The following is a 21,838-nucleotide window of genomic DNA, read 5'->3' on the forward strand; positions in this document are numbered from 1 at the left end:
CTGCAGAGACGCCGCGCGCGCGCCCCGCCCGCCCCCGCCACTGCGCATGCGCCTCCGCGGGGTTGGGGGGCAGCGCGGCGGGGGCGGGAATTACATTGCCGCGCAGGGCGTACTGGGAGTTGTAGTCTGTGGCGGGGCGAGGACAGCACGGCGGCTGCGCTCAGCGAGCGGCTGGGCCGGGGGTGCGCCCGGGAGGAGGCCGCGCTCGCCCTGCGAGGTCCTGAGGTCGCCGCGCCCTTCCAGAGGGCTGGTGGCTCCCGCTGGCCTCGCGCCCTGGCATCCCCGCTCCCCCGCCCCGCACTGCTGCGCCAAGGGCCAGTGCCCGCGGTCGGACTGGCCCCTGGTTCTCCCCGCAGTGCTGCTGCTGTAAACGGGGACCCAGGGAACCCCGAGAGCCCCCGCCCAGGCCCTGCTCCGGAGAAACTCAGCCCGCGGCCGCCCTCGGCATCCCGAGAGATGACAGCTGGCACGCTGACACAGGGTGCCCTCGTCCTGCTGGGATCTTGCCTTAGAGCAAAAGGCAGGAGGATGGAGAAGGCTGGGGTTTTAGAATAAATGAACGACACAAGCCAGGAGTCCAATAAAACTATGTTTATAAATAAAAACAAGGAGATTGGTGTTGTTTTTATAAAACCCAGTGGGTAGGGCAGGGCAAGGAGTGCACAGTGGCCAGGGAGGCTACTGGGGACAGTCTGACTCCAGCGGGCTAAGGAGAGGCTTTGGGGAGTCAGGGAGATGAACCAATGGTGTGTGAGAGCTGGCAGGGGGGCTGCAGGGGCAATGCAGACTCCCAGGGAGCAAAATACAATTCAACTCCATCGTATAAAAACTGTGAACACAAGAAAGAGCGAAGGAGGCAACGCTTGTGGAGAAAGCCACGGCGTGGCAGGAGGAGAGGGCGCCGGGGCGCCAGCACCAACAGCAGCAGGGTTGAGCGTGTCCATACTGTACCGTGCTTGGCCCTGGGCATGGGGAAAGGGCTGCCCCAGCCCCAGGCACATCTCCGAGTACCCAGAAGTGGAAGGAAGAAAGGCAGGGAGCACTGTCCCAGCGCACCTGTGGGCACTGAGCCCAGAGGCCATGGTTCAGGCTGCAGTCTCAGCCCTGGAGAGTTCGCTCACAGCCCAGAGGGAGTGGGGCTGTCCCAGAGGTTTGTCCCTCCCAGCAGCTAGGCCAGCAGCAGTGGGCAGAGGAGAAGACAGACTCAGGCCCTTCAGAGGGCAAATACAGGGGACCTCCACGTTTCTCCAAAGCATGAAAGTTGTGCCCCGCCCTCGCCTTCTAACTTAGTCCAGGCCCCTGAAGGTACCACATAGCTGAGCAGCAGCGCGACAGCAGGAGGGAGAAGGCCACAGCTGCCACTGCCAGCCCCAGGCACGGGACAGCCCCTACAAACAGGACAGGCAGCAGCACATTGCAGGCAGGAGGGCAAAGAGCAGGATGGAAGGAGCAGAGCTCTGCCCTTAAATCTCCCCAAAGAACCCCAGGGCAGGCGTAGGGCACTGAGTCACGCAAGAGACTGTGCACAGGCAATCATTGCCTCTCTGGGCAATCACAGCCCCAGCCCTGAGACCTGGCCAAGGTGAAGAGGGTCCTGCCATGGGTCAGTGTCAGGCTTGGACCTGGCCCAATATGTGGGCAAGAGAAGGGAGGCAAGAGGGAAGTGGCAGCATCTCTCCACTCCCTGGAGGCACTGAAGCCCTGGAACATTCATGCATTAGCCAGAAGGCAACTACAACGGGATTTAAAATACATATATAAGGCTGGTCCCTGCTCCCCTCTCAGGGCTGTGGGAAGGGCAGGGCATCTTCCACGAGGGGGAGGAAAGAAGCCATCTTCAGCGCCATGCGTGCCCAGCGCCCCTGGAGCTCCGTGTCCTGCTGTCGGGCCACGCCATGCTCCAGCTCTCCCCCCCATGGGCGGCAGGCTCAGAGAAAGTCAAACACCCCGTAATTCTTTGCTGCTTGATAGAAGAAACACAAAAGGGTGAAAAGAAAGAAGAGATGTTTAGGGTGAAAGGACTGAGGCAGCAGTGACACACGGGCAAGCAGCACAGGGTGCTGGGACGGATGCGGATTAATGGGGTTAGAGAGGATGGCAGGAGGGAATTACCATCGGAAATACACAAGTCTGGTGGCGGGATGGGCTGACAGCACCCAGCAGGCCTGCCAGGCCTGTCCACCCCACTCGAGGAGGGATTAGAATCAAGGTTTAGTTCCATTTATTATTTTTTTTCCCTTTTTTCTTTTCGTTATCAAGACAAAAAAAAAAAGAAACAAAAAAAAAACCCCAAAAAACAAGGGGTGAAGCCAGGGCTGGTCCTAGGAAACAAACGACAGGGATAGAAGGGGGAAGGAGGGACAGCAGACAGACAGGGGACGGGCGCTTCACATTACATCCACAAAGAACTCACTGGGGTTGCCCATGGCCATTCGGAAGGACTGTCTACTGGCTGTCAGTTCAGGGGGCACAGAGGCCAGGTCACGGCCCGGCGGCGCCCCGGGGGGCCCCATGGCTGACGGCGGTGGAGGCATCAGCAACATGGGGGGGCTGAAGAGAGGGGGGAGGCCGGGCGGGCCGTACGACTGCTGGCTGTGGTGGCTGCGGATGCTGTGAGCCAGGGAGTGCTGGCTGCGTTGGCTGTGCTGGCTGGCCGGCACCGAGCGCTCGCTGGCCGCACGCTCGCGCCGCATGCTGCTCCTCGTGGTGTGGTCCGACTCGCTCCCGCTGCCGCCTGACTTCGACTCCCCGGTCTTCTCTCTCTCCTTCCTCCTCTCGCTGCCACTGCGATTGGAACCGCTGCTCCGGCTCCCTGTGAAGCACATGAGGCAAGGTTAGGCGCTGTTGCTTTCCAGCTCGGACAAGCCAGAAAGGACGCATGGATTCTCCTCTAGCCAAGGGAGGACTGCAGCATGCTCTGGCACAGCCAGGCCCCAGCACAGTCTGTGCTCTCAGTCTCCCTTCAGCAGCGAGTCCCACGACCCTTCTGAGATGGCTTCTACCCTGGCTTCCCCCACAAAGGGCCTTGCCTAAGCAGCCTTTTCCTGCTGCTGCCCTGTACTGAACAGGACATCTGCCCACCTACAGGCATATTTTAGTCTTTTTCACTTACCTTCACTGTGCTGACTGCCTGCACTGCCCCCTCCATAGCTGTAGCCTGGGTCAGGGAAGCCGGGATGGGGGTTGTATGGATGAGGCGGTGGATACTGATACGGGAAGGCCATAGGCCAGGGTGCGGCTCCTGGGTGGGGGAGCGGAGCCAAAGTGTCCTGATCAGAGGCACCACTGGAGCCGTCATGATCATGAAGAGACAGATTAGCCATGTCTGCAAGAAAGCAGAGAACAGGGGTTAATCCAAGCAGAAAAAAAAAACATGTGTGGTGAAGCAGTTTTCTGTCCACACTTGCTGATGAACAAGGACAGGATATGCAAAGAGACACAAGAAGTTGGCACTCTCTCTGTTAGTCAATGCCACCATTTGGGCTTCCTGGCTGAACAAGTGCCAGGCTGTGGGAGTCCAAGCTGCCACTCTAATACAGAGACCAGACTGGTGGGAAAGGACCACATCAGAGCTACAGCTCACCCTGTAATTCCTTCCCCCATCTTATCTGAGCAGAACCCAGTTGCCTGAGCACTAACCCCTTGCCAGCATTGAAATTCAGAGCCTGGAGACAGTCAGTAAAGACTAAGACTCTGCTATGACTGCCCAGGAGAAAAGATCACATAGTAGGTAACAGTAACCTGCTGCTTTCCAACTTCACTACCTCAGCAGCAGGACAAGGGAGCTGGGATATTCTTCATCACTCCCTTAACAGAGTCTGTAGAACAAGGGGCCCAGCCTGATGGCAGTGGCTGTAGGTGTGTCCCCACAGTGTCAGCAGGGCTTTGCAGGACCACTAACCCTCCATCCTCTCCCTCCCACCCACGCCAAGAGCCATACTTCCACAGAGGTCCCCGAAGATGTAATAGCACTGCTCCGAGAAGGTGATCTTGTTCACAGTGTGTCGGATGTAGCCAGCCTTCAGCAGATTGCTGGCATATTTGCGGGACTCACGGCGGTCTGTAAAGCCCTCCACATGGTGATAGAGCCAATCTACCACATCCGAACCTGCCATCAAATATAGAGTTAAGTTTGGCAAGAGAGAGGAAGATGGTGGCCCTTGAGGCAGTGAGCCACACTGGAGCAAAGGCAAAGTGGGTCAAAAGGTTCAATTCGTGACTCTTGCCTAGCCAGCAGTTTGTTTATGGTGACAGAGATGCTCCCTTGGACATCTGCCTGAAAACAGGCCACCCACTCCCCAGTCCCTGCCTCTGCTGCAGGCAGCACGGTCTCTTACCAATGAAGGCATTGGGGATGGTGATCTTCAGCCACATGCGGTCACGCACCTCGAGGCCTGACTCTGGTGAGGCCATGGCTTTGACAATGGTGGCCATGTCACTGTGGATGGACAGGTGAAAGTCATCGAGGCCTGTGGTGTGGATGAAGGAAGGTAGGCAGAGGTGAGAGAGAACAGAAGAGACAAGAGGGCCACATGGAAGCATCACACACGGGAGGAATGGGCCAGGGAACAATACATCTCAGACAGCCTCAGGGTACACACTGTGTAACCCCCCCTTCCAGCCTTCCCATGTTATCCTTCACATGTCAGCAGTTTCCTCTTGGGCAAAGCCCAGGCAAGAGGGCTCACAAACTTACAACAAACTCTTGGCTTGTTGCCTCACCCAAGCTCTCCAGACCCTTGCTTCAGGGCTCTATATACCAAATCATCCCAAACCTTCAGAAAGCAACCAAGAAGCTTGTGCTCAGCAGGACCCTGCCCCACCACAAGGCTCTTTGCTCTCAGCTGCCTCCTCCTTCTGCTGTCTGGGAGGAGCTCTCAATTGCTCCGGGGACATGCTGAATCTCTCTGGCTCCACATTCTCAGCAACCAACCCCTGACTCCCCTGACTGGTCTGAGCCTTTCCTCTACACCTGCCACAGCTCCTGATTGCAGCCAGGCTCCTCTACTCTCCTCACACAGAAGGCTTAAAAACATAGTATTAATTCTCCCAGGCAGAACTCGCACTGATCAAAGTGCCAGCCCAGCGAGAGCTACTGCCCTCCCAGTCCCTTGGCAGGGCAGATCAGGCCCACCCCAGCTGTCCCCAGGCAGATGTATTGCTCCCTTCACAGCATAGTGAAGGTGAGGAGGCCGTGCAGTGGGTGCAGCACGGAGGCACAAGGACTTACGTTCGGTCTCTGGGATGGAGCTGGTGATGGAGGAGCTGGTGGAAGTGATTGTGCTCATGGATGGACTCATACCGTACGCTGGGTAGGTGCCAGTCATCGCTGCCGTGTGAGACACCCAGGCTGCCGGGTCGATGGGCCGGATGGGCTCACCTGCAATGAAGAAAGAGTCAGTCAGTAATTGTAAGAAATTATCACCTCATCAAAACAACCTCTGGGGAGGGACAGGGATTCAGCACAGCCCATTCCATCCCCAGTATTTGCCGGGACTCACCCGGATCGGAGCATGGAGAGTCTGGCCCAGCCCAGATCCGCTGGGGCGCAACTGGGAGAGAAAGAAGAGAGGGAGGGTCAGCAGGAGAGGTCCAGAGGGAGAGATCCCCCTATGGCTTAAGGGGGGGTTTCTCTTTCCTCTGGCGCCCCAAGCAAGTGACCTCCCTGCCCCAGTGAAACGCGTCCCCAGCGTGATGTGGGAAGAAGGGCTGGGCTTATGGGCATTTTGGTTTGGGAATAGGACATAGCAGCCTCCTAAAAGGAGAGCTGAAACCCCATCAAACCCCAATTCAGTGCCCCATGGAGTCACACACATAGGGGAGGAACAAGACAACAACCAAGTAAGTGCTTAAGGCAGGGCTCTCACATGAGCTGGGCACCAGTGCTAAGGGTGGGTCAGCTATCCACTTACTCCTGGGTAACGAGAAGCAGCCCCGCGGACTGGGGTCCCAGCACTTGGCCACTGTCAGGGTGATGGGCCTGCAACAAAAAGGTGAGAGTTAGAGCCAGAGCAGAGTAACACAAACCCCTGCATGATGAGTGGATGCTGTGTGCCAGCTCTCTCCTGGGAGACAGGGAGAAGCTGCTAGTAAAGTGACTTTGTTCCCCCTCTAGCTTTGGGTTTCCTAGTGACATGAACAAAATGATGTGACCCTGCTAAGGGTTGCTGATGACCCAAATAGAATCAGAGAATCACAGCAAAGTTTGTTTTGGAAAGGATCTTTAAAGGTCATCTAGTTCCATTGCCCTGCAATGAGCAGCAACATGGCATCCCCACAGAAAAGGAGCACAGACCCCAATTCCCTGCAATTCTTGCATTGGACATGAAAACCCAGGAATCAAAGCAACACCAAAACCCTAAGTTCTGAGCTGCAGAGGCATTGGCAGAGGTGGCTGGAAGATACAACTCACACACTCCAAGCACAAGCTGTGCAGATGTCCCTGGATGGAAGGAACAACTCAAGTACTCACCCCGGCTTGTGCACGATCTCCCTCAGCACCCGCACAGCATCATCGTTGCTCATGTTCTCAAAGTTGATGTCATTTACCTACAAACAACACAAAGAGGTGAGTCCCAGAGATGTGACCAGAGGCTGAACTCCCCATTCAGCTCAGCAGTGACTCAGCTTCCCTCTTCCAAGCACAGCTTCCTGGGTTTAGCCTGCCAAAGTTCTCAGGGAGGTTTCTGGGTCTTTTCTTAACTGCTTTCCCAGGCCCAAAGATGGAGATATGTGGGTGTGAAGTACCTGCAAGAGCATGTCTCCTGGCTCAATCCTGCCATCAGCTGCCACAGCACCTCCCTTCATGATAGAGCCAATATAAATGCCTCCATCCCCACGCTCATTGCTCTGTCCCACAATAGAAATGCCCAGAAAGTTGTATTTCTCTGCAAGGATGGAAAGAGAAAGAAGTAAGTCACCCCAAAGCATCAAGCACAAGCAGACCTAACCTCAGTAAAACCACATCCTAATGGTGGTGATTTGCACCCCTGTCCCAGAGAAATGTCCTGGGACACACAAACTCTTGAGAGACAATTTCTTCAAGAGAAGCCAATCTCCTACAGAATCCATCTCCTCACTCCTCCCCCACATGTTCTTTTACCCCTCTCCACGACCCAGTCTCGCTCTGGAAGGACTGCAGGCTCCATGCACACCTCCCACTCACCCATATTCAGCGTGACCGTGATGATGTTCAGGGACATGGTGGAGTCTGTGATGCTGCTGAAGGACGAGGACTGCAACGTAAGCAAAACATGAGATGTCCTCCTGTGCCTCAGTAACATTCCCAGCCCTAGCTTCCTCCACTTGTCCTTTTCTTCCTGCCCCTCCTTGTGGCACCACAGCCACCACCCACAACTCCAGTCTTATGCTGGGAGTTTTGCAGAGCTAAAGAACAACCATGGTCTTTATGAGCTCTCTACAGCCAGGACAAGGCCTGTGGTCCCAGCTCTTGAGGCTACATTGGCTTGGAAAAGGTTCACAGCACTTTTTGAAATCTCAGTACTTGGACACTCATCTGAAGCCATGCCCACAGCAAAACCAGCTGAATCCCTGTGAGCCCACCCTGGCCTGCACTGCCCCTCCCAGGATACCCAGCCCCTCTCCCTGGGTACCCGCTCAATGCGTGGAGCCTTCTGTTTCCTCCGGCGTCGCTTGTGCCTCCTCATTAAACGGGAAGCACTGCTTTGCTCTGTTGAACTGCTAAACCTGCAGGCAAAAGCAAGAGTCAGCTCTTCTGCTGCCATAGTGGTGGCTCTGGCAGCAAGAGAGCCATGGAAATGGCAAAGGGAATAGAAGACTGCAGGGGCAGAGCGGAGAACATGCACATGGGGGACAGACAATTGCAGATGGATCTGCTGGGTGAGACGGAAGCAAGTCTGAGCCCAGGACTACTGTGCCCTACAAAAGGCATCTCTCTCTTCTGAGAGTCAGGGGGAAATTAGTGTTTCCTCAAGACTCAAGTGCTCCTACCTGCTGGTGGAGTCATCTTCATCTGAATCGAAGAAGCTGGTGGTCTCCAGCTCGCTGCTCATGAGCGTGGAGGAGCTCTCGTACCCACCCAGGTCTCGGCGCCGCTCTCCCTTCACTGTCCCATTCACCCTGGGTGCTGTGAAAAGACAAGGCTCGGTGGGCTTGAGACAAACCCTTCCCCTGTGCAGGGCTCATGGCAACCTCCTCAGAACAAACCTGGCCATCAGTCAATCCCATCTAGTGCCAAATAACTCTCAGTCTACCCTGGGCTCAGATCCATCTCCTATGGGATACCTCTTCTATCACTACGGGATAGGAAGAGGCTGATGGGCCAGTAGGGACAATGCTGCTAAACTTGTGGAAGACTTGCAGCTGTTTCCTTGGTAGAGCAAGAAGCAGCACTAGTGCCAAGGCTAAAGCTCACTCTTCTAAGAAGACAGAGGCAAAGCTGTCTCCGGCTCTTGGGGCTTCTAAAGGAGATCTCCCTTGACCCCAAAGGGTTCAACACCAAGCTCTGATGTAACACAGGTGTTAGCTCCTACCTCCACTGTGAGGCTATGGCCCTTCTAAAAGCTACAGAATAGCCCTTTTGAGCTGGGAAGGTTCTGCAGAGCAGAGAAAGCTGCCCCAAGTCTGGAGCTGGCGCTGCCAGCCATGCCCCAGCCATGCCTTTGCAGAGCTCTCACCATGTTACCAGCACTCACCATGCTCAGGCCCATCTGTCCGACGAGGTCGTTCCCTCTGTGATGAGACCACTGAGTCTGTCTCTGTCTCATTGTCCAAGTTTTCCCGACTCCCCCCAGTGTTAGGGCTGTGATGAGATAAAAGCAAACAAATATGTTCAACAGAGAACAACTTGACTAGGCTCTCTCTACCTCTGTCCTGACCAACACAAGGTTCCAGCCATCAGCTGTCTCCTTGAGGGACAGGAACAACCACAGCACACCTACAAGTGCAGGACAAAGGACTGGGGATGCTGTGCTGGCTCTTTCCCTGCAGTATTTTCAGCATGTCCTTGTCTGTTGAATAGTGCAGCTCCACTTCAAATCGGCTCCCAGCCCCACTCTCCTCCCCTCTTGCTGGCTGTCATCCCTGACAACTTGGGTAAGAGTGTCCCAGCCTGGCCTGGGATACTGGTCTGGATTACAGCAAATGCACCATGTGGCCCTTGGAAACCAGAACAGACATCCATGTAACTTACTGGAAAGAAGGGGGCCTGGAGTCTCCAATTCCTCCTGTGCGCTCCATGGAGGGTGGCAGCTCTGTCTGGTTATCGGCACAGACCGAGCCAGCATCTGAATGGGAACCCTCTGCAGACACCAGCTGGAGGGATGAAACAGAAAAGGAAACTGAGAAAACATTTATAAGAGTGGCCAAAGGAGCTGGCCAAAAGCCTGCCTGGCCCAGGATCTCATTTCTGGCCATTGACAACAGCAGATGCCCAGGAGCAGGTATGGAACAGGCCAAGCATGTAGCAACATTTCCCCCCACGGCCTTCCCAGACACTGGCTATTTGTGGCTCAGGAATTCCTGACCCAGCAGTGAAGCCCGGGTGGGTGACAGCTGTGCTTGGACACTCTAACATCACCTGAACACCCACACCACACACTCAGGTAACCTTTAGCACACATCCTGCAGCAGGGACTGGATTCCCCCAGTTCTCCTACTGGAAAAGACAGTTATGAGTCATTCCTTTCCTCAGCTCTAACAGCCTCTACACTTCTGCCTTCAAGCTGTGGGACCCAGCAGGACTTTCACCTTCACAACCCTCAGAAGCTGGGCATAACAGAGCTCAGGGCCAAGACTGGCTTTGAAATAGACTCTTGAAACAGACTGGCTTCCATATGTACTTCACAAACTTTCATGTTGTGTTCAGCTTATTGGCTTGAGCACAACCTTCAGCCAATCTCTGGGATGCTCAATGGATTCCCCAGTGCAGAAATTCAAGAAAGGGTTAAACCTCTTTATACCAGCCATGCTGTGGGGCAGCCCAGGCACACCAAGACACCAGCATTCTGGCTCTATAATAATAAACCATCAATTTCAGGGCTCAGGGAATGAGCTGGAGACTCTCCCACGGGCCATGGGCTTGCCAGTGGAATGAAACAGAGGACAGCCCAAATGAGCTGCTCCCCAGTATTGTTCCCTGTCCAGATTTGCACTCTCCCTTACTTTCAAGCTGTAATGAACTGGGCTAATCCCAATAGGGTCAGGCAAGAAAGCAACAAAAAGCCTCTTCCTTGACAGAAGCAGTCAGGACCTCCAGAGCAGAGGTGACAGGGCTCAGAAAGGATCTAACAGACGTGAGGAATACCCATTGTTGCTCAGGATAGACAAAATATGAAACATAGGCTGGAAAAAAGCTGATAGCTGCTGTCCAAACCATAATACCCAGTGTAAATGCAGAGGCATCACTACTGCTTGCTGGTGAGGGAACCACATCTGCATGGAGCCAAGAGCAGATACCAACTCAGATGATAGAAGCACAGCCCATTTATACAGGTCTTGAGTGCTTCCCAGCATCGCTGATGAAAGAGCTGTGCCCTGCCCACCTTCAGGAACTGGGGAAACCCTCATAAGGGGGATATAGACCCCACAAGATTATCGTTAGCATAGCAGATGAGAGGTCTACTGCCAGAAATATTGGAAACAAAGACAGGGATGTAGCTGGGACAAGGAAGACAGGGCAGCCTTGAAAAAGCCAGAGCCAAGGCAGCAGACAGGGCAGAGAGCAGCCTCAGGTGTCAAAAGCTGCAGAGCCCGTCCCACAGGCCCCAGGACAAGCCCAATGGCTCCTGCTCTCACAACTGTCTAACCAGCTCATCTCACACTCAGGTCAGCTTCTCTCCCTCCAGCAATCCCAAGGCACATGCCTGGCTCTGCTCCTGGCACCTTCCTGGTGACTTGTCTTCCCAGGATACATCCCCCTCCCTAAGGGCCACATCCCTATTCTGGTAGCCACTGCCCAGGAGTGCAGAGTAGAAAAGATGCTGAAAGTGGCAAGCATTGCCTAGGGAAAAGTCTTATAACACTTTATGCTTGAAAATCTCAAGGCAACATCAAGCAAATAGATCTGGACAGAGGGAACTAGCCACAGGCAGCTGTCAAACAGCAGTGAGGAGGGTGGAGGGGGTGTTCCAAGCAGGCGGGATTGATGCTATCTTCCTCTAACACTCCCAAGGCTGGGATTTCCTCCCAGGAAGGTTCTGATAACCATCCTGCACTTTTCCTGCCTCTTACACTGTCAGAAAATACTCACTTGGATTCAAGCCTCTGTCTTTCCCCGTTGCTAAAATTAGTACTGAGTTCCAAAAATAGCATCATTCCAGCCTGTCAGTTGGAAGCAGCAAAGCAAGTGCTCCCCTCTCAGCCCCCAAACCACCCATGGACTAGGAGACTCTCAGCAGTGGTAGTAAAAGGGATCATCAGGTGCACAAAGACCTCTGGGACTGACATTACCCTTCATGCACAAGAGCTGGTAGTGATGCTCACTCTGGGCACAAGTTCCCTGCAAGGATCCAGCCCAGCAGAGCAGCAGCATGGTGGTCACACCAGACAGACCCACACCAGATCTGTGCCACTCACACACTGAACAACCAAAGAGCTCCTACAAGGAAAGCCAGCAGCTATATGGACATATGGATCAGAAAGAAAAGCACACCAGATAAAAAAGGAGCACTGGAATGGATTTAGAGACTTTGGGACTCCCCATAGGGCAGGTGAAAGCAAAAAGCAGCTGGAAAGGGTGGGGTGGTGGGACATCTTGGGGCAGATGCAGCAGCAGCGGGATGGATGCAGAGGAATGTGTGGTGGCCGAGAGCCGGACACAGGCTGATTTCTGAAGGCCCTGGATAACCGCTAGAGGGAGGACGGCAGGCGTCCGGCCCCAGCTCTTTGTGCCGGAGCCCAGCACAGCCTTTCCTCCCTGCTCCAGCCTGCACCCTGCTCCCCGGGCTGGAATTCCAGCGGCAGCTGTGTCGGCAGTGGGGTGCCTGCCTGCCCCGTCACTGTTTGGTGCAGGGATAGAAGCAGAATTAGGTGTGACCTGGCCTGATTTGCTGAGGATTTTTACCGTTCAGAGGCCTCTGGAAAAAGGCACTTGAGTCTTGGTGTAGATCCCCACACCCTCATCAGCACAAACTGCAGCTCAGCAGAGGGAAAACTGGATGATGTGCTGTGGAGACTCTCACCCCACTAACAGAGGGTCCCCGTGGGGACAGAGGGAAGCAAGCAAGCAGGGAGCAGAGCATATGCATTGCATGGTACTGAGGGAAAAGCTTGTCCTGCAGCTGCCCAGGCAGTACCTTTAGTCTTCAGGGCAGTCAAATCCAGTCCGCTTCACCAGCACTAAAGTCACTTAAGCCTTTTGCACCAGTCATTGGAGCGAGACTTTCCTTGGAAGAGCTGACCCTGCCATAGGGGCACAGGGGTTATGCTGTGGATAGGCCACGACCATGATCTCTGCTAGGCATCAGTCACCAGGAGCTCTTCATAGCGATATCCCACATCTTCCCTGGCACAGTGGACCCAGCATCACAGAGCTCCCACGTCCAGCTGAGGGACTGGAGTATGGGCATCCACCTCATCAGCTTCATGAGCAGCCAGCACACCAACAGTACTGAGCAGCCCCTGTGCCTTACTTGGCACCCCACATCCAAACAGTGTTTTTCAGAGAGGGCACAAACAGGCTGAGAGACACCGAAGCAAGGGGCTTGCTTACCCACGACACCACCCGGCCGTTGAAGCAGGGAAGCTTGGCATTGTCATCCGAGATCTCTTCTTTCACCACCCTGCAGAGGGGAGAGGAGGCAGTCAGAGCTGGGTTCAAGACTTCAAAGGAAAAGGAGACTCCCAGATTTGTATTTGCATACAGCACCAGGCATCTTTGGGGATGGAGCAGGAGAGGACTGGCAGCTCTCTCCTGCTGCTAGGCCACAGGTTCCTATGCCCACAGCCATGACTGGCAGCCTGAAGAGGAGCCAAAGACAGAATAGCCTTTCTATGTGCATACAGCTGTTTCATCCCTCAGATCACATTTTAATCAGTAAAAGTAAAATTCAGGTGCATATCATAGAATCATAGAATCATTTAGGTTGGAAAAGACCTTTAAGATCATCAAGTCCAACCATTACCCAAGCACTGCCAAGGCCACCACCAAACCATGTCCCCAAGTGCCACATCTACACAACTTTTAATTACCTTCAGGAATGATGACTCCATCACTCCCCTAGGCAGCCTGTTTCAGTGCTCGACCCTTTTGGTGAAGAAATGTTCCTAATGTCCAATCTAAACCTCCCCTGGCACAACTTGAGGCAATTTCATCTTGTCCTGTTGCTTCCTAAGAGACCAATCCCCACCTGGATACAGCCTCCTTTCAGGGAGTTGTAGAGAGTGAGAAGGTCCACCCTGAACCTCCTTTTTTCCAGACGAAACACAACCAGCTCCCTCAGCTGCTCCTCACAGGACTTGTGCTCCAGACCCTTCCCCAGTTCTGTTGCCCTTTTCTAAACATGCTCCAGCACCTCAATGTCTGTCTTGTAGAGAGGGGCCCTAAACTGAGCACAGGATTCAAGGTGTGACCTCACCAGTCCCAAGTACAAGGGACAGTCACTGTCCTGGTCCTGCTGTGCACACTACTGCTGACGCAACCCACAATGCCATTGACTTTCTTGGCCACCTGAGCACACGCTGCCTCATGTTCAGCCACTGTCAACTAGCACCTGCAGGTCCTTTCCCATCAGGCAGCTTTCCAGGCTGCCTTCCCCCACCCTGCAGAGCTGTGTGGGGTTGTGACCCAGGTGCAGGACCGAGCACTTGCCTTGTCAAACCTCATGCAACTGGCCTTGGCCTGTCAATCCAGACTGTCCAGATCTCTCTACAGAGCCGTCCTACCCTCCAGCACATCAACACTCCCACCCAACTTAGTCATCTGTGAACTGAGTGTGCCCTCAATCCTCATGACCAGATCATTGATAAAGATATTAAACAGGACTGGCCCCAGTACTGAGCCCTGGAGAACACCACTGTGAGTAGCCAATGGATGTACCTCCACTCCTGACAACCTCCTGAGCCCAACCATCCAATTTTCTACACAGGGAACAGTGCACTTGTCCAAGCCATGAGCAGCCAGTTTCTCCTGGAGAATGCTGTGGGAAATAGTGTCAAAGGCTTTACTAAAGCCCAGGTAGATAACAACCACAGCATTTCCTTCATCCACTAACTGTGCCACACTGTCACAGGAGATCAGGCTGGTCAAGCAGGACCTGCCTTTCCAAAACCCATGCCAGCTGGGTCTGATTGCCTGGCTGTTCTGTACATGCCCCATGATGGCACTCAAGATAATCTGTCCCATTACCTTCCCTGGCACTGAGGTTGGGTTGACAGGCATGTAATTCCCTTGGATACTCTTTCTAGCCCTCCTTGTAGATGCACATCACATTTGCCAACCTCCAGTCACCTGGGACCTCCCTGGTTGACCAGGACTGCTGGTAAATGACAGAGTGACTCAGTAAGCACTTCCACCAGCTCCCTCAGTATCTTTGGGTGGATCCCATCTGACCCCGTAGACTTTTGTGTGTTTAAGCAGGTTGCTGACCATTTCCTCTTGGATTACATGGGCTTCGTTCTGCTCCCTGTCCCTGTCTCACAGCTCAGAGGGCTGGGCACCCTGAGAACAGCTGATCTTGCTATTAAAGACTGAGGCAAAGAAGACATCAAGCACCCCAGCCATTTCCTCACCTTTTGTCACTGTGTGCCCCCACATCCAATAAAGGATGGACATTCTCCTTAGCCCTCCTTTTGTTACTGACATTATTTGTAAAAACATTTTAATTGTCTTTAACAGGAGTAGCCAGGCAAGTTCCACTTGGGCTTTGGCCCTTCTAGCTCTTCCTGCAAAACCTCACAACATCCTCGTAGCACTCCTAAGTTGCCTCCCATTCTCCCAAAGATAAAATATTTTATTTTTTCTTGAGTTTGAGCCAAAGTTCCCTGCTAAGCCAGGCCATTCTTCTTCCCCGCTGGTTTGTCTTTCAAGCACATAGGGACGGCCTGCTCCTGCATCTTTTAGATTTCTGTCTTGAAGAATATCCAGCCTTCTTGGGCTCCTTTGCCCTTCAGGACTGCCTCTCAAGATACTCTGTCAACCAAGCCCCCAATCAGGCCAAAGTCTGCCCTCTGCAAGTCCAAGGTGGCAGTTCTGCTGATCCTCCTCCTTACTTCTCTGAGAATCTAAAACTCTTATCATGTTGTGGTTGGTGTGCACAAGGCGGCCTCCAGCCATCACATCACCCACCAGCTCTTCTCTGTTCACAAACAAGTCCAGTGCATGCCTTCCCCAGCTGGCTCCCTCACCCACTGTATCAGGAAGTTCTTCCACACACTCCAGCGACTTCCCAGACTGTTTCTACTGTACTGTATTTCCAGTAGACATATTTCCACCAGTTTGCTTTTTTCTAAAGAAATACATAATTTAAGCCTCTTTATAATGATCTGAAAGAATCACAAACTATGCCAGAGATTTCTAATAGATGAAAGTGAAATACATTAAACATGCTGCCTGCTAAATGATACTGTTGCTTTTTAATTACATACATAATATTTCAACATCACTTCAAGCTTTATAGTTGTGCCATAATGTCATGTCATGTCCCTGCATTACACAAACAGCTTCATTATTATCAGCCTTCACAGTGAAAGAAGAACTTTATTTTTTCCCCAGTAGGAAAAAAAATCAGTTTTCTTCTGAGAAAGTTGTTGTTTTTTTTTTAATTATAAGTATCACTGGACCCCTAAATACTTTTTCCACACAATCTGCAACCGAAACAACTTACAAATTCAGAAGAGTCAATTACTACTATCTTTGATAAATCAAATACCAAAATAGGCTTTAACAAGCTCATTTGCTTTTCTATCCAATGACAACATTTAAAGCACTCTTATTTAATACAAAGATATATTACAATTAGTTTGTGATAATATGTTCCCCCTTCCAACCTATATTTAAGGTAGCTTGACACATATTATGCTTAAAACATGAAGTAACTAGATAGTGAATAAATTATGGGGGTAGGGAGAAAGTCCAACAAAAAAGAAAAAAAAAAACAAGTAAAGAATGTGAAACTAAGAGAAATTATGTATTAAAAGTAATAAGTATATAAGTATCTAACACTACTCAGAAGTGGAATTCTATCAACAGCTCTGAAAGGTCCCGAAGCCAGTCCCCAACTCACGGGGAATCAAAGAGGATGCAAAGGTGGGGCACAGAGTTGTGGCCCATTGCCCCAGAGTGCCATCAAGTCGCAGCACGCTGGGGCTTGGAGAAACAGGCGCTCTGGGCTCCTGGCTGTGCTCTGTGGTGTGCCAACAGCTACCCCAACTGTCCCTGAAAACAGGACACAAGGCTTGCCAACACTCACAAGGCATCAGCAGAAGGCAAATGAACAGTGCTAGAAGCCTAGACCTGGGGAGCAGGCCCGCTCCACCCCGCCAGCCCCACTGGTTGCACCGGTGTCACACACGCTCAGCAAAGGGCTGTCCCACGGGGTGAAAGGCAGCACGCCGCCAGGCCTTTGCTGGCAGCTGGCACTCACAATCCCTGACAAAACTGGAGAGCCAGCAAAGGGACTGCACAAAGACTACCCATCCCCAGAAGGCACAGATGAGGAGGTCATGGTTTGAGCAGTCTAATCCACTCCCAGGATGTGTGTTAATTCCTTTTGCACAGATGGAGAAGCAGGAAAAGCAGGAAAGGAGCAGTGACGATGGATTAAAACCCTGATAGTTTAACGCTCCTTCAGCATGTTCTGTGCCAGCCTCTGCCCAAAGCCCCTGCAGCCCAGATGAATGTCAAATACAGGCAATCCCCTTGGGACCCACCCTCTTTGGTGCCCACACCAGCCCTTTCCAATGCAGGCAAGTTGTTGTCTTCTCACTTCCAAGTGCACACACACACACACCCTGCCCTGGCTGCACTAGCATCCATTCATACTGTCGCCAGCAGCCTGGACTGCATCCAATTCCTAGAGAGAACTTCAGGCAGAGCCAATTTTCAGTGCTACATGCTGCCTGCTCAGGGACACAGAGCCCTGCCTATGGGTGAAGGGACAGGGTGATATATTTGTTGGGTCAAGGTGACCAACTGCTCAGCACAAGTCAACTATTCCACATTCAGTGGGGACAGAGGAAACCAACCCCAAGACCCGCCCATTCAGCCTCAGCTGCAATGCCTGATGGAGAACAAGCTCCCTCTGTCCTGAGAGCTGGTCCCTCCTCACTCTTATTACCCTGCGGCTGCCCCAGACATCCCAGGGGTCAGCTCCACCCCAGAGCAGTTTTCTCCCTCCTTCCCCAGTCACTACGTTATTTATCACTATTTATCACCCAGATGCCAGAGCACAATGGATTATATATGTAGTCTCTACAGAGCAAAAACTGATAGTGCTGGAGTCAGGCACATGCCAAGCAGGAATATCTCTGCGGTGCTGCTCACATCTGTCACCCCTCACACCATCCCAGCTATTCATGCCCTGCATTCCTTTCCAGCCTCAGCCTGAACTGCAGCCTTCCTCCTCCATTCCTTTCCAGCCTCAGCCCTAGCTGCAGCCTTCCTCCTCCCACCTCTCACCACTCTTCCAGTCACACTTCTCGCACGGACACGACCACAGGTTCACACGTCAGAAGCCACCGAGCGAGCAGCCTCTGGGGGAGCTGTGAGCAGTGCCACGTTTCTGCTCCGCGCTTGAATGGGGAGGCAGCCATGAGATGAAACTGTCCCGCGGATGTGCTGGCAGGGAAAGCCATCCTCTGAATGTGCTGTGAACAGCCCCCACCTGATTGGGTCTGAGCCCGGGATTCCTGAAAGAGCAGACCCAGAAAGAGTTCAGACTCTCTGGTTCTCACCAAGCCTTTCCTTTTCCCAGAGCCCAGGGAAAACATCTGCCTAATGCTGATTTCAGAGAGACTGATTTGAGTTTACTGTCAGGTTTTGAATGCTCCAACGTCCTGCTGGGGGCTCGGTACAAGACAAGGCTAAGAATGGTGGCCAGGAAAAAAACCTTTCATGTGGAAGCAACCGGAGCCTTGCCCACGCGAGTGCAAGTCCAGGACCCTCGGTGCTGCTGCCCTGCCCAGAGAATTGCCCTGCAGCCGGGCACTCTCCGGCCCCCTTCCCATCCTGGGGCCAGCAGACATGCCGAGGCCAAGCTGCAGCTCAGCGCCTAGCACGCAGGCCCAGCGCTCCCCGGCACTCATCTGCCTTGAATTTTCCAACAAAGAGACCTGCGGGAGGGAGGAAGGAGGGAGGGTTACAGGGGAGGCAGGCCGAGTGGGCGGATGATTCCACCGCCATCCCCAGTGACACGGGGCCAAGCCGGGGGGAGGAGGAGGAGGAAGAAGAGGAGGAGGGGATGAGGCTCTGGCTGCGCAGGAGCCCGGCTGGGGTGTGCGGAGGGGGCTGCCAGGGCTGACACAAGCAGCACATCTGCTCCCATGCAGCTGGGGGAGGGGAAGGGACAACCCCGGCAGCAGGGAGGGAAGCAAAGGAAACCCAGCTCCCACCCTGGCTCCATCCCTACCCTCCCCATCAGCTCCTCCTTTGGAGCCAGCAGACCTTCTCCCCACGGTCTGGGAAGGTGCCATGCTCCCAGTTTCCCTCCCACTGCCTTGCCGGCGGGAGCAGCTGGCAGCCTGGAATATGGATGCAGAGGCGGGTGAGGGACAGGCAGGCAGACGCTGCCTTCTCCGGGGAGTTCCAGCCTGGCTCAGGAAATTAGAGGGTATTTTATATCACAGAGTCATGTCCTAGGAATGAAGGGAAGGTGGGGAACAAGAGAGCGTGCACAGGAGAGAAAGGAGGCCATAAACCCCAAGCCGCGGAGACGGCTGCGCCGTGTCAGACCCCGGCTGCGCACACATCGCCAGCGCAGCTGCTCTGCTCCAGCCTCCTCGTTTCCCCTCGGTGGCCTCCAGCCTGGCTGAGGCTGTGGATACAAGCGAGTTTCTAGCTTCAGCCAGCTCTGGTCTCTCCTGAGCAGCATCCGCTAGCCAGAGCGAGGTCCCTGCGAAGAACTCTGATGGAGTAATACAAGCCCAGCAAGAGAAGAAATCCAAGAGGCACGGACAAAGGCTTCCACACGATTTGAACCTCAGATTTGGAGGCAAGCTTGGAGCTCAGCAGCGATTACTGCTTGTTTCTGGCAGTCCTGTCCCCCAACTTGCCTATCTAAGGGCTTGCAGCGTGGAGGATACTCAGAGAGAAGAAATCACAGACATGGTGGCAAACACAAAAGCTGGATCTGGCATCAGAGGGGTCAGTACCAAGAAGGGAGGTAGGGTTGGGGACCTCTCAAGCATGTTGGAGAGCTTGATGGCCAGGATGAAAAATAGGGGACGTGCAAGATTGAGAAGACAACTGAGCAATGACAATTTCATACTGAAAAGATGCAAAGTTAGTAGGAGCAGATGAAAGAAGATGTTCCTAAATTGTTAAGAAGAAAAACCTTTACAGAGCAGCAACGTTCTTTCCAACAGTGCAAAGCCCAGAAATTAAATTATAAACAATCTTCTCTTACAACATTCCAGAAGTGCACAATTAGGTTGGTCATTCCTGTAACCTCAACAGCCCCCATCTCCTACAGCTCACATAGGAAAAAACAAACAAACAAACAAACAAACAAAAAAAAAAAAAAAAAAAAAAAACAACAAAACAAAACAAAAAAAAAACACACACAAAAAAAAAAAAAAACACCATCAGGAAACACTTCTACCCAACAGCAAAAGCTTCAGGGATTTACATACTAGAAATGTGATCTCATTTTCTCATTTTCAAGACCTCTAGTACACTCCCCTTAGGGCAGGGATGTCTTGCTTCCAATTGATTGTATAGATTAATAATGTTGCATAGCAAAAGGAAGCACCTTCATGTTTTACTACCCAAATATGAGCAGCTCCTGGCTCTAGAGCAAAATCCTCATCTCTTCTGCTGAAGCCACAGGGATGAGCTCTGCAGCCATTTCACCAGATTAGAAAACTGGACAGGGCAATTCTCTATGAGTGTTGGGATTTCAGTTGGGAAATATGTGCCTATTAGATTAAGCCCAGATATGATACGTGTATTTCCCAAGGGGATACAATTCACCCAAGAACTAGAGATCCAACCAAAGAATACACATGGCAGTGATCACATGTGTATCGGCGAGACCTCGGGCTTTGCAGGCAAACAGGATGAATCAAACAGGATTAGAGGATTTGAGCTGTCTGCCTCTCTAAGCCAATGCACTCCTTGGTCTCCCTAACTGTATTTTCACCTCCTGTGCAAAGAAGAGGAGTACAAATTGCATTACACTGGGGTGAGAAGGGCTCTCTGACCATAAACAGACTGTCACTCTCACATTTAATTCCCCTTCCAAGTCCCCAGACAGGGTGTTCTGCACTGCTCCTCTATGATGCAGCACAAGGTAAACAGGGAAACACAGATTTGTCAATGGTTTCATTCTCAGACCTGCTGTCCTGTCTGTTCCTGCACCCCATGTGAACACGAACTCCTTTGCATACCTGGTGTGCTTTTCAAGACTCAAGAAGCACAAATCATGTGTTAGCAGCTGTCCTACCACCAAAACAGTAACACAACTCTGCACTTGTGCAGGAATGGCCACCCCTGCCTTCCTAACAAGTCCAGGGAGCATCACAACAAGTCCTCAAAGGTCATTCCATTTCAAGCTACTACCTGCACTCCTCAAGAGCAGGCTCTTTCGTTTTTAGAGAATGGTTTGAGTTGGAAAGGACTTTACAGATCATTTAGTCCCAGTTCCCCCCGCTATGGGCCTAGAGCCTCCTTCAATCGTGTTCACTTCTGCTGCCCGCACAGCCTCTTCATGCACCATCCCCAGCTTTCTGTACTCTCCCCCCATGGTCAGTCAGGCAAGGGCTGAACAGACATCCAAGATGCCAACTGTTTTCCCTGAGAAGCCCTCATCAACACATTTGCAATCACTCCACCGGACAAACACCAGGACAAGCAGAGCCCCTAAGTGTGGGCAACACTTGGCTCCAGTTGGACCTGTGCTCAAGTCCTACAGGTATCACTGTGTGGGAGATGACAGAGATCAGACCTCCTGTTCACCTAGTCCAAAGACTAGGAAAAGGAATGGCATTTAGGAAGGAGCCACCCAGGCTCAGAGGCCTGCCCAAGAGCAGCAGTTATCAAAGCAAAGCTACAGAGTGATTTCTCGTTGAACACAGAGAGCCCTGGCAGCCCCTCCCACCTTGATCCCAGAGTGACCATCTGGCTGCAGCCCTGCTCTGCAAACAAGCCCAACAGGCCTGTCCTCCACCGACCGAGCCCAAGCAGCAGCAGGAAGCTGCACGGGGACTGCAGGAGGCACCTCCACGCTAATTAATCCCGCCCTGCCCAAGCGATGCTTCCAACCTCCTCCGGAAGACCATTTACAGACATCATCAAAGAGAGCATTCTGCAGGCCCCCGAAGGTTCAGTGACACTTTCAGTCTCTTTGAATTGGAAATCAGGACAAACGGGAACTTCCAGCAGAAGCCAAGTCAGGTTCTTCATGCTGCTAGCTCAATTTCAGCTCCTCAGTAACTAAAAGCTTGCATAAAGATACAACACAACACAAAGATACAAGACAAGTGCACGGACTCACTGCGAGAAAAAAAGATTTGAGGTTAAACATCTGCAGAAATGACCTTTAGGGAATGGAGACAATTCCACACACACAGTAACAGTGGCCAAAAGCTGGGCTTGTATTCAGGGTGGGAAAGGAAACAGGCCCAAAGAGGCCCCAGTCAGAGATGTGTATGAGACATAGATGTGTATGAGGGTAAAATCCTGATGTGGTTGCTGTGGTTCACA

General features: G+C 52.6%; 1 protein-coding gene across 4 annotated transcripts in view; it reads right to left on the minus strand.

Annotated features, from left to right (window-relative positions):
* Window positions 1–576: 576 nt before the first annotated feature.
* Window positions 577–21,838, minus strand: part of DVL3 (dishevelled segment polarity protein 3) — a 33,862-nt gene continuing 12,600 nt past the window's right edge. Inside the window, exons 2-17 of one of the 4 annotated variants that reach the window (XM_053985920.1) lie at window positions 12,692–12,761; window positions 9,173–9,294; window positions 8,676–8,782; window positions 7,972–8,107; window positions 7,614–7,707; window positions 7,166–7,235; window positions 6,748–6,887; window positions 6,473–6,549; window positions 5,913–5,980; window positions 5,502–5,552; window positions 5,231–5,380; window positions 4,338–4,469; window positions 3,941–4,108; window positions 3,113–3,325; window positions 2,414–2,812; window positions 577–1,960 (exon numbers count right to left, since the gene is read on the minus strand). In XM_053985920.1, the coding sequence (XP_053841895.1) occupies window positions 1,929–1,960; window positions 2,414–2,812; window positions 3,113–3,325; window positions 3,941–4,108; window positions 4,338–4,469; window positions 5,231–5,380; window positions 5,502–5,552; window positions 5,913–5,980; window positions 6,473–6,549; window positions 6,748–6,887; window positions 7,166–7,235; window positions 7,614–7,707; window positions 7,972–8,107; window positions 8,676–8,782; window positions 9,173–9,294; window positions 12,692–12,761 (2,029 nt within the window). In that variant the 3' untranslated portion in view covers window positions 577–1,928. Of the gene's footprint in view, window positions 2,813–3,112; window positions 3,326–3,940; window positions 4,109–4,337; window positions 4,470–5,230; window positions 5,381–5,501; window positions 5,553–5,912; window positions 5,981–6,472; window positions 6,550–6,747; window positions 6,888–7,165; window positions 7,236–7,613; window positions 7,708–7,971; window positions 8,108–8,675; window positions 8,783–9,172; window positions 9,295–12,691; window positions 12,762–21,838 lie in introns of all 4 variants that reach the window. The other 3 variants (XM_053985922.1, XM_053985921.1, XM_053985923.1) reach the window with 3 other exon arrangements.

The sequence above is a fragment of the Vidua macroura genome, chromosome 10 (assembly GCF_024509145.1).
Source record: "Vidua macroura isolate BioBank_ID:100142 chromosome 10, ASM2450914v1, whole genome shotgun sequence".
In the NCBI taxonomy this organism is placed as follows: Eukaryota; Metazoa; Chordata; class Aves; order Passeriformes; family Viduidae; genus Vidua; species Vidua macroura.